General features: G+C 43.3%; 1 protein-coding gene across 6 annotated transcripts in view; it reads right to left on the bottom strand.

Moving 5' to 3' along the window:
- The window catches only part of FIRRM (FIGNL1 interacting regulator of recombination and mitosis), a 46,006-nt gene that overhangs the window by 30,352 nt on the left and 3,074 nt on the right, over positions 1-12,580 (bottom strand). For 3 of the 6 annotated variants that reach the window (XM_058660617.1, XM_058660615.1, XM_058660613.1), the window contains 5 exons: positions 11,034-11,138; positions 10,497-10,637; positions 9,106-9,271; positions 5,924-6,008; positions 4,897-5,035 (listed from right to left, as the gene is read on the bottom strand). In XM_058660617.1, the coding sequence (XP_058516600.1) occupies positions 4,897-5,035; positions 5,924-6,008; positions 9,106-9,271; positions 10,497-10,637; positions 11,034-11,138 (636 nt within the window). Of the gene's footprint in view, positions 1-4,896; positions 5,036-5,923; positions 6,009-9,105; positions 9,272-10,496; positions 10,638-11,033; positions 11,139-12,580 lie in introns of those variants that run through there. The other 3 variants (XM_058660616.1, XM_058660614.1, XM_058660618.1) reach the window with 3 other exon arrangements.

Raw genomic sequence — 12,580 nt, 5'->3', positions numbered from 1 at the left:
GATCAAACTAATAGATAGTCAAGTAGTCTTAATATCAATAAAATTGACATACATAAATGGAAAAGGTACAACACAAACTGCTAATGCTAACTCTGAAACATTTCCAAACTACAAGCTGATGACGGAGCTGAGGGAGAGGAAGGGCTGAGGGCTCTTCAGAGAATAAAAGCCATCCCCTAGCTGGAAAGATGAATCAGGCCAACAGCACTTTCAACACTGATGAAATAAGAAAATACTACTTCCTTTCATTTTTCGCTTAAAAAAAAAAAAAACAACAAAATGTTTTGTTTTTAATTTATTTTTGTTTTTATTGGAAAGTCAGATATACAGAGAAAAGGAGAAACAGAGAGGAAGATCCTCCACCCGATGATTCACTCCCCAAGCTGCCACAATGGCCGGAGCAGAGTCCATCCAAAGCCTGGAGCCAAAAGCCTCTTCTGGGTCTCCCATGCGGGTGCAGGGGCCCAAGGCTTTGGGCCATCCTCCACGGCTTTCACAGAGCTGGATGGGAAGCGGGGCCGCTGGGATTAGAACTGGCACCCATATGAGATTCACGTGTGTGCAAGGCAAGGACTTTAGCCATGAGGCTACCTTGCTAGGCCCCCTAAAAAACAAAATGTTGAAACTCTTCACTCTACCCCATTTCTGGAAATACAGCCTTATACAGACACTGGCACAGACGTGTATCGTAACATTTTTATACAGTAGAAGCTGACATTAGTTACTAGTTAGAGAACTAGGGAATGGCTAAATGTTTATGATCTGGTTATGACCCGTTAGTCCTATCCAGCTATTAAGAAGAAACAAGTAGGGCTCAGTGAGGTAGCCTAGAGGCTAAAGTCCTTGCCTTGCACACACCGGGACCCCATATGGGCATCGGTTCTAATCCTGGCAGCCATGCTTCCCATCCAACTCCCTGGGAAAGCAGTCAAGGATGGCCCAAAGCTTTGGGACCCTGCACCTACATAGGAGATCCAGAAGAGGCTCCTGGCTCCAGGCTCTGGATTGGTTCAGCTCTAGCCGTTGTGGTCACTTGGGGAGTGAGAATCATCAGACGGAAGATCTTCCTCTCTGTCTCTCTTTCTCTCTGTATATCTAATTTTGCAATAAAAATAAATAAAGCTTAAAAGAAGACGAAGAAGAAACAAGTAGGTGTACCTTCACAGCCACAGGAAGCCCTAAGACTGTTAAAGCAAAACATTCAGTGTGAGACACTATGTATAATACAATCCTATTATGGGCCTGGCTCAACAGCTCAGTTGGCTAATCTTCACGTCCCCACAGCTCTACTTCTCATCCACTGCACTGCTGTGGCCTGGGAAAGCAGCAGAGGACGGCCAAAGCCTTAGGACCCTGGAAGAAGCTCCTGGCTCCTGGCTTCAAATTGGCACAGCTCAGCTCCGGCCATTGTGGCCTTTTGGGGAGCGAAAGATGAAAGATTTCTCTGTCTCTGCTCCTTTCTGTAAATTTGCCTTGCCAGTAAAACTAGATTAATTCTTAAATATATTTCTCTTGCAGTTGAAAGTTGGATCTCAGTCTCCATTTCAGACATTGTGTAACTCAGGAGTTTTCTGATTATGTAGTACGTGCTTTGTAAGACGATGCAACAGTGAGTAATGACAACAGCTGTATGTATGCAGGGGAGGTAGAGGACTAAGAATCACACTGCCTGGATCCAAGTCATGGTGCTACAACTACTGTGTGATCTTGGGAAAATCATTAAACCTCACTGTGGCCATTTCTCAATGACGCTTAACAATTATTGTGAGATTGAAACCATGTCTGGTTTTACTTTACTAAACAGCATTATCACTAACCCAATCTAGAGAGCTCTTTGTTTGACATTTTCAAGTCATGTGAGCAACACAAACCATCATCAGTCCCATCTTTTTTTTTTTTTTAATTTATTCATTTTATTACAGCCAGATATACACAGAGGAGGAGAGACAGAGAGGAAGATCTTCCGTCCGATGATTCACTCCCCAAGTGAGCCGCGATGGGCCGATGCGCGCCGATCCGATGCTGGGAACCAGGAACCTCTTCCGGGTCTCCCACGCGGGTGCAGTGTCCCAGTGCATTGGGCCGTCCTCGACTGCTTTCCCAGACCACAAGCAGGGAGCTGGATGCATCAGTCCCATCTTGATTCACTCAACTGTTTAGCAAAGTTTGCATCCCAGTAACAAAAGAGTAGAGGTATATAAATAAGTCACTAATAAATCCCAATACAGCGGCCAATGAAGTTTCGCAGACGCCAGCTGTGGGCAACTACCTAGGTTGCCTTGCATCTAGACACGTGCTACACTGCTGGGAGAAAAGCAGCCAGTGCCTGGCGCACATTCTGGACCATTCTGGACCCTGTTAACTACATCAGCGTGCTAACATAGTTGTGTGGAAGGCAGGGACTGGGCTGGGACATTCCACCCTGGCCCATAGGTAGACTGCAGATTGCTCAGGGAAGAGGGTTTGAGATGTACTGAAGTCGAGCAGCTCAGGCCATGTTTGAAAGGGAAGGAATGACTACTGGGATCTTGCACAGACTGGACTACTTGCATTGCACCGGGATCCCACATGGGTACTGATTCATGTCCCAGCTGCTCCATTTCCCATTAAGCTCCTTGCTGTGGCCTGAGAAAGCAGTTGAGGATGACCCAAAGCCTTAGGAGCCTGCACCTGCAAGGAAGACAGAAAAAGCTCCTGTCCCCTGGCTTCAGATTGGCTCAGCTCCTTAGACTCTTCTGCAATTGCAGACTAAATTCTTGTGTGGGTTTCTCCCCTGTCTCTCTTGGCCAAGAATCTCTAATCTTTCTTTTTTTTTGAAAATATAATTATTTGCAGGGACGCTGTCAGGCTGTAATAGAGCCTCTGCTTTAGGTGCTGGCATCCCATATGGGCGCTGCACAGAGCCCCACCTGCTCCACTTCCAATCCAGTTCTCTGCTATTGCACCTGAAAAAGCAGCAGAGGATGCCCCAAATGCTTCGGGTCCCTGCACTCATATGGAAGATACAGAAGAAGCTCCAGGCTTCTGCCTTCCGACCAGTCTAGCCCTGGTCATTGAGGCCATTTGGGGAATGAAGCAGATAGAAGATCTCTCTCACTCTGCTTCTTTCTCTGTAACTCAACCTACCTTTCAATCGAAAGTAGATGAATCTTAAATATATATGTGTGTGGGTGTGTGTGAAGGTCAGTTACAGACAGAAGGATATCCACTTTCTGGTTTATTCCGTCAAATGGCCACAGCAGCCAGGGCTGGTCCAGACTGCAGCCAGAAGACAGCAGCTGCCTCTGGATCTCCAGTGTGTGTGTACCAGGGGCCACACTTGGGTCATCAGCTGCTGCTTTCCAGGAACATTCGCCGAGAACTGGATCAGAAGTGGGCAGAACTTGATGTTCTGATGCTGGCATCACACATGGCAGCTTAATTCACGACACCAGAACATCAGCCTATCTCACCACCTTCTCCAAATACCAGCTGGGGAGTCTGGTGTCAAGATAAAGAAACGGGAAAAGGAGAAAGCTGGGGTTGAAGATATGGATGCCCAGCAGCAAGGCAGTAAAGGGAACAATCTTCCTGTCACTGACACAGGGTCCTCCACTAAGTAACTCCTCTTTCCAGCTGGGTGAGGATCAGACACAGTAAAGAAGGTGTGGTGACCACAAAGACTAGTGAAAAAAGGATAAAAAGCAAACAAGCGAGAGAAAAACAAGGAGAACCTATTCTTGAAGCTTCCTCCTTCCTTTCTTCTTATTGCCTTCAGGGCTCCTTTTCAAATTTCTACGCTCTCCCTCCTTCCCCCCATAATCTGTCCTTTCAGATCATCCTGCTCCATCAACAACTACCAGCTTTAGGACTTGAACGAACCCCTATGTCAACACTCCACCCCACCCCAGCCAGCTGCTCCCCAAGAAGCTCGCACGCAAAGGGATTCCCTGAATCAGTTTCTTGGCTGACAGCAGGGGAGCTGCAGATTCAATCCCTCTTCCCATTAAATCAGGGTATCTCAACACATTCATGAAAAAGAAAGTTTTTAACTTTTAGACATACATTTTGGTAGAAAAAAAGATTAATGCATTTTTTTTCATAACAGAAATTCATACGAAATTGATTTCAAACTAAGTTCATACAATTCCGTTTTCCATGAACTTATCCCATATGGGCGCTGGTTCTAATCCCGGCAGCTCCACTTCCCATCCAGCTCCCTGCTTGTGGCCTGGGAAAGCAGTCGAGGACGGCCCAAAGCATTGGGACCCTGCACCCGCGTGGGAGACCCGGAAGAGGTTCCTGGTTCCCGGCTTCGGATCGGCGCGCACCGGCCCGTTGCGGCTCACTTGGGGAGTGAAACATCGGATGGAAGATCTTCCTCTCTGTCTCTCCTCCTCTCTGTATATCCGGCTTTCCAATAACAATAAAATCTTAAAATATATATATCACTATATAATGGTTAGATGTGAAGCACTGTTAATCCTATATTTTAGGGGTTTTTTTATGAATAAAGTCAGAAGGCTACTCTGATAGAAGGCACAATGTATAACATAAAAAACAGCCATAATTTCCAGTAATTACACTACAAATCTTTACAGCACCATCCATTTCAGAAATAAAAGGGTGACACACACACACACACACACTCTCACACCCCTTTATAAAATTCTGTTCAACAGCAGAAAAGAATGACAAGGTTGGACAATGCCTTGAGCAACCAGTTCGCATTCAGAGGAACTGTGGCACACTCCAGAGACAATGAGATTCTATGCAGTGTTTTGGAAGAAAAGCAACAAAGGGTTCTAAGTAATTCCACAGATCAAAAAGAGTGAAACAAACATACACTCTTTTAGGTCAAATGAGACTTGGACAACTACCCCGGGAAGGAAGAGCTACTGTTAGCCAGTCCTTTACCTGTGTGTCTGACTGTGTCATCTGCTCAGCTAACTGTAAACAAGAATGGAAGGAGAAAAGGACATCGTCACACAAGCTAGTAATTATATCTCTGTGTTTCAATTGGCTCTTTAAAACCGACTGGTGTTTAAGGCTCTGCCTAAATGAATAAAAAGAAAAAGAAATTACAATGAAGTCATATATATCTATCTATATTGATAGATGTAAAAATATCTATTTTATAGTACACTAAAAAAAAAACCCAAAATGCAATATAAACACGATATGTATTACAATCACGATGGGCCAAGTTTTTTTTTTCAAGATTTACTTATATTTATTGAAAGACAGCTCTAAGAACTTTGCTGTAACCTCGTCAAGATGATGCTGTTATTACTGCTGTTTTCAGCTGGGCAAAGCAAGATTTTACGAAGTTAATCAAACTGCCCAACAGCTCAGAAGGGATAATTTCAGGGGTATTCAAGCACATGTGGTATATGATTCCTTAGCCGCTGAGCTACTACTTATTGGCAACTGCAACTGTTACTGTTACCCAAGACCTGAGAGTATCCCATGACAGTTAATGTTTATGTACCTGCAGAGATTCTTCGCCACTTTCATGTCTCAACCATATCCCCCTCCAGAGTGCTACAGCATTACCCCTAGTAACCTCTCAGGACCTCCAGTTTCAGAAACCTAAAACTACTTTATAAGAGAGATTAAGCATGATCAACTCAAACATACAAAAAGTGAGAATTCACATTATTATACTTGCTGAAATTACCCAAGCCTAAAATTAGTATAGCTGGTTAAATATTAGCAGCAAGGAAATGACTGAGGAATAGTATGTCCAAGGCCCGCTAGTTTAGAAGTACTAGCTAACTAGGTAGAATTCTTTATTTTAAAGTCACCAGAATATCTGCGTTATCAGACAGCATTGTCAAGTAACATTACACAGCCACACAGAAGTCTTTAAATGCAACCTAAGAACACTTGTGAATAAGATCTAAGATACTGATAATATATATTCTAAAAACCAAAAACTTACTTAATTATAAACTTCCAAGTGTTGGCATGAAATGCATGATCCATACTAGAAATAATGGAGCAGATATCCAATAATGAATGAAGAACTACAAATAAAGAAAACAGAACTCTTAGGACATTCAAATGCTATATATACAGTGAGTTCCCTGATATTTAACATATTTGTTTTCATTGTACTTGAAAGGCAAAAAGATACAGAAATTCTGAAGCACTTGGTTCATTCTCCACATGCTGGAACAGCCAGGGCTGGAGCTAGGCCAAAGCCAAGAGCTTAAAATTTAATGTGGATCTTCCGCCTCTGCCAGAGACTTAACATTTCAACATAATGAATTAACATGGGTGATGCAATTTGAAAATGGCTGTGTCCAAACAATTATAGAAAATGTGTGCCTGGTGCAATGGTTTGAGACACTAAATCTTCACCTTGCATGTGCCAGGATCCCACAGGGGTGCAGGTTCTAATCCCGCTGCGCCACTTCCTATCCAGCTCCCTGCTTATGGCCTGGAAAAGCAGTCGAGGACGGCCCAAAGCCTTGCGACCCTGCTCCCATTTGGGAGATCCAGAAGTCACTCCTGGCTTCGGATTGGCTCACTTCCAGCCATCGCTGCTATGCGGGCAGTGAACCAGCAGACGAAAGATCTTTCTCTCTTTTGCTCTGTAAATCTGCCTTTCCAATAAAAATAAATCAATCTTAAAAAAATTATTGAAAATGTGTCATATTTTTAATTGTACTTGAAGTGGACATCTATCTTATGACCTAAATAAAGCTATTCAGTGGAATGAAAGTTGTACTCCATTATAATAAATATTCTAGAAGACTCCATTTTAATCTAAAATGAAACTAGACACTGTTAACGAAAGAGAATCTAACAGAGAATTAAAGCAAATTTACACAATATTCATGCAACAATTTTACTTTGCCTATGGATCATTTGTTTTTGTTTTCTTGGTTTTTTGGTTTTTTTTAAAGATCAGCTTTTTATTTTTTTCTTAGAAAGACAGACCTACAGAAAGATCTTCAGTCCACTGGTTCACTCCCCAAGTGGCTGCAAGTTGAGCTGATCTGAAGCCAGGATAGGTGCTTCTTCCAGGTCTCCCACGTGGGTGCAGGGTTCCCAGGCCTTGGGCCATTCCCAGGTCACAAGCTGTGAACTGAACGGGGCAGTGGAGCATCTGGGACATGAACCAGCACTCATGGGATCCTGGTGGAGGCAAGGTGAAGATGAAGCCAGTAGGCTATCACACCAGGTCCTGCAGTAGATCATCGTAAACCTGACCGTAACTGTCCTCTCTGAATTCATTACTCTTCTACACCAGGATCAGCCTCAAGACCTGCTTTGGCCAGGCGCTCCATAATAAAAGTAAGGCAGGCAATGAAGAGCGTTTGCATCAGAGAACTTGCCTCTCTCACTGTTGTTACAAACACTGGATCCACCATAAGGCGAGTCCTATGGCGATAGGACAAACGATTTTCTCAGCACTTTCGCCTCTGCCAACAGCCAGATGCAACTAAGGCTGATGACTGCAAACACAATGGTAAGCCAGCCGCATCAGGGTGTGCACAGAGAAATCAGCTACACTCACAAAATCATGAGTAACTAAAAGGTTGTTTTAAGCCCACAGATTTTTGAAGAGCAAAAGGTATTCAACACAGTGTGCAAAATCAACCTATTCTTTTACGTCTAAATTATGAAAGTAATCCTTCCCTTGTGTGTTGTTTTTCAAATTGTGGGACAAAATCAACTAGTGGATGATGAATTCAATAAAGCAAATTATAATCAGCAATTTTTAAAATGCACAAAAGTACAGGATGCACAAGTAAAATGGGTATTAACTATTAAAACCAAAATTTTGGGTATATACATACACATGTATTTATGTGAAGGATACTCAAACAGTTCAAGGAAATATATACTATGAAAAAAACTATGAATAGATTTCAATTTTTGTATAACAGAAAAATTTGGTCTTTTTTTTATTTTTAAAGATTTTTTATTTGAAGAGCAGAGTTACAGAAAGAAGGGGAGAAAGATCCTCCACCCAATAGTTCACTTCCCAAATGGCTGCAATGGCCAGAGCTGAGCTGACCCGAAGCCACGAGCCAGGAGTTTCTTACGGATCCCCCATGAGGGTGCTGGGGCCCAAGGACTCGTGCCATTCTCTGCTGCTTTCCCAGGATATAGGCAGGGAGCTGAATCAGAAGCAGAGTAGCTGAGACACAAACTGGCAAAGCAGGCAGGAGGTCTAGCCTACGAAGCCACATGTATGGTCCAAAAACTTGCCTTTAAATTTCATTTTCCCGTGAACTCTATGAAGTATCTTTGTAAACATTCCGGGAAGAAATGTGTGAAGTATCTTTGTAAACATTCCGGGAAGAAATGTAAATGGAATTTCTTGCTAAAAATATGGTTTGAAATATCTGGAAGGTTGCTATCAGAATATGGACTTTAGAAAGTAGACCTTACTTTGCTAATCAATATGAGATAAATAAATATGCTATGCACTTTAACCAAGCCTCAGTGCTCAGGGTCCTGGACTCACGGGGGAGAGCTGGCTGGAGCTCCTGGCTCTCAGCTTGGGCTTGGCCTGGCCCCAGCTATTACGGTCATTTCAGGAGTGGACCAGCAGACAATCCTTAGAATTCTCATTCTAACAACTCTTCAACTAAAATAACCTAGAAACATAAAGAAATTTTAAAAAGAGGAAAAATGTGGGGCCAGCACGGTGGCATAGTATACTAAACTTCCACCTGCACAGCACCAGCATCTCATGTGAGTGCTGGTTCAAGTCTCAGCTGCTCCATTTCCATTCCAGCTCTAGGCTCATGACTTGGGAAAGCAGAAGGAGTGGCCCAAGACATGGGGCCCCTGCACCCACACAGGAGGCCAGGGAGAATCTCCTGACTCCCAGCTTGGACACACCCAACTCCAGCCATTGTGGCCATCCGGGGAGTGAACCAGTAGGTGGAAGATACCTTGCTCTCTGTTTTCTCCTTCTACCTGGGCCTTTCTAATAGAAATCAAGCTTTTAAAAAACGGAAAATGTATCCAGTAAGATTTAAGTTGCTCTTACACATACAAGAAGATGTTAGGTATCATTAAAAACAATTTGGGTTCAGTAACTGATGAATTACGTGTAGTCACTATACATCCCATTCGAAGCAATAAGTTTTCTTCTCTCACCAATTACCATATCCAAAATGTCATCGCTCTCATCTACTGAGGGATCCACATAAACCATGTCCAGCAGTTCCATCAGCTGCTTCTGAAGAGAATAGGCCTCCTTGAAAAGAGCCTGGAGAAGGTCCGACACTAGGTGTAGATGCCCAGAATACACAGACTCACTATTCTAATCAAAAACAGACACAAATCAATGCGGAAGCAAGTCAGAAACAGCTCAGGTGCCACACATATAAAGACATCACAGGCTATAGCTTCAATGCCTTCGATCGAGTCAAATAGCCATTCGACAAGAGAATAGCCATCGTTAGTCATCATCTACAATGCTCCTCAAGAGATGCAAGATGTATAAAATATGCTTTCTGGCTTCCATGAACCTACAAATGCAGAAACGGTCAAGTACATGACATTCTAGGACTCTATCATCAGAAGACAAGTTTCAGCTAACTAGTTTGCCTGTGCCTGACAAACTCCGGGTCACACCTTTTTTAAGATTTATTTACGTGAGGGCCCGGCAGCATGGCCTAGCGGCTACAGTCCTCACCTTCAACACACCGGGATCCCATATGGGTGCCGGTTCTAATCCTGGCAGATCCACTTCCCATCCAGCTCCCTGCTTGTGGCCTGAGAAAGCAGTCAAGGACGGCCCAAAGCTTTGGGACACTGCACCCGCCTGGGAAACCCAGAGGAGGTTCCTGGTTCCTGGCTTGGGATCGGCACAGCACCAGCCGTTGCGGTTACTTGGGGAGTAAAACAGCGGATGGAAGATCTTCCTCTCTGTCTCTCCTCCTCTCTGTAGATCTTTGTAATAAAAATGAATAAATCTTTAAAAAAAAATTTATTTGCGTGAAAGAATGACAGGGAGGGGAGTGACAGAGGAGGACTCCACATACTTGACCCATCTTCTGCTGCTCCCAGGATGTGTCTTGGGAAGCAGAGCTGCGACTGGAACCAGGCATTCCTAAAGGGATATGCCCATCCCAAGGAGTGGTTTAATCAGTTGTGCCTAATTGTCTGCCCCTAGGCCAGCTTTTGTGCCTTACAATGTCCTCAAGTTTAAATGGGGTTAACTTCCCTTTATAAAGGAAGATCTCAGCACCTCGTCATTAAGGTGACGGATCATTTATCCATTAAGCATTAACAGAATGATTTCAGGATTCCTATGACTTAACTTTTATAAAGCCTTATCTCCTTTTTACAGAGCAGAAAAAGAATAAAACAAAAAACCCTCCCAAGGCCACTTTTTATGACTTCCTTACAAACGCTTTAATGGAAACAATTCTTTACAGATACACCCTTGTTCTATGAAGCCTGTTCCAATAATCTTCTGCACACTCAGCCCCATTGTTCCTGGACCCCAGGCTAGGGGAAGTACACATAGACCCATCACTCACCTTACAATGTACGAATGTACTTTTGATTACATGAAGGGCTGAGGAGGGCAGACTATGAATGTTTTCTAGAATGATGGATTCCTGTGTGGCACAAACATGCTGAACACATCCCGTAAGGGCTTCTAAGACTTGTACCATTGTCTGCAAATAAGGAAAAGGTTTTAAGATTTACTTTTTGTGTACTGGAAAGATACCAGAAATACAGAAAGGAAATGCAGTCAATCGGAGCTGCAAATATTGAAACAACTGGCCAGTCATCTGGAATCCTAACCCCCTCTTCAATGCACATAGTAGGTTTTCTACACACATGCTTTGAAATTAAATTTGACAACTTGCCTTTTTTTTAAGTGTTTAGATATTTATTCAGCTTGAAATTACATAAAACTTCAGAATTTCTGTCTCTGTATTCATCTTAGTTCTATAACTTTATTCTCAGCATTAGGCAAATACATAAAGAACACAAGGGTAATCAATGTCAGCATAAAATAACTCAAATCCAAGCTCCCCATGTCTTAACCTCTAATGCACTTGACTTACCTGTAAAACACTCCTTAGAGTGGTCTGGATTTCCAAATTTTGGCTTGATAATTCTTTGGCTTGATTAGTTAAGGCACACATCATGTCATCAAATAATTTCACAGTCTGTGAAAACAAATCATGTTGCAGACAAGAACAGAGAGGAAGACATTTCTTCAAAGGAAAAACACAGAATTAGGTAGGGGCAGGAGTTGGGCGTGATCGTCTATCAGAGCGCCTAGTGTCAACCCCAGCGCTCTTGCTTCCGATCCATCCCACTGCACACACGCATCACGGGAGCCGGTAGATGATGCGTGAAGTTACTTGAGATCCTGCTACCCATTTGGGACACACAGATGGAGTTCCAGGTTTCTGGTCCAGCTGCCGCAGAAACTGGTAAATGAACCAACAGAGGGAAGATCTCTTTCTATGCTTGTCTCTCTCTACCTTTCAAAGAAAACTAAATAAAATATTAAATAGAATGGGATATTAGCTAACTTAACAAATACACCTAATCACTTAAATAAAAAAAAAAGTATTTCTGTAATATAATACTTTTTCAAAAAGCCTCACACAGAAATTGATTTATTTCCCCTTACGTGTTTTGAATCTCTTCAATAACACCAATAGAAAAAAAAAAATGAATGTTCATTTTTAAGGTATGCAACGAATGTGAATACTCTGTATCATAACACTGACTTCCTATTGGCCAAACAACATTGCTGTGGGCATGTGCACTTCTGGCAGTGCTGATGAATCTGTCCTGAATCACCCATTCTCCACTCAATCACGATTCAATCTTAATCAGCTCCCTCCAGCTCTGGAAAAAATAAGTCATATTTAAAGATTTATTTTAGGGGCCCGGCAGCATGGCCTAGCGGCTAAAGTCCTCTCCTTGAATGCCCTGAGATCCCATGTGGGCACTAGTTCTAATCCCAGCAGCTCCGCTTCCCATCCAGCTCCCTGCTTGTGGCCTGGGAAAGCAGTCGAGGACGGCCCAATGCTTTGAGACCCAATGCTGGGAGACCTGGAAGAGGTTCCTGGTTCCCGGCTTTGGATCGGCACAGCACCAGCCATTGTGGTCACTTGGGGAGTGAAATCATCGGATGGAAGATCTTCCTCTCTGTCTCTCCTCCTCTCTGTATATCTGACTTTGTAATAAAAATAAATAATCTTTAAAAAAAAAAGATTTATTTTATTGGAAGGTCAATTTACAGAGAGGAGGAGAGACAGAGAGAAAGATCTTCCATCTGCTAGTTCACTCCGCAGGCCACAGCTGAGCTCATCCAAAGCCAGGAGCTTCCGGGTCTCCCCTGTGGATGCAGGGTCCCAAGTCTTTGAGCTGTCCTCCACTCTCTTCCCAGGCCACAAGGAGGTGGATGGGAAGCAGAGCAGCTGGGACCTGAACCTGTGCCCATATGGGATGCCAGTGCTTGCAGGGAAGAGGATCAGACATTGAGGCATCATGCTGGGACCCTTCTTTCTTTATTTGAAAGGCAAAGTTACAAATAGAGGGACAGTGAGAGAGGTCTTCCATCTACTGATTGACTCTCCAAATGACCACAATG

The sequence above is a fragment of the Ochotona princeps genome, chromosome 2 (genome assembly GCF_030435755.1).
Source record: "Ochotona princeps isolate mOchPri1 chromosome 2, mOchPri1.hap1, whole genome shotgun sequence".
Classification (NCBI taxonomy): Eukaryota; Metazoa; Chordata; class Mammalia; order Lagomorpha; family Ochotonidae; genus Ochotona; species Ochotona princeps.
This window is presented reverse-complemented; position numbering and strand designations above follow the sequence as displayed.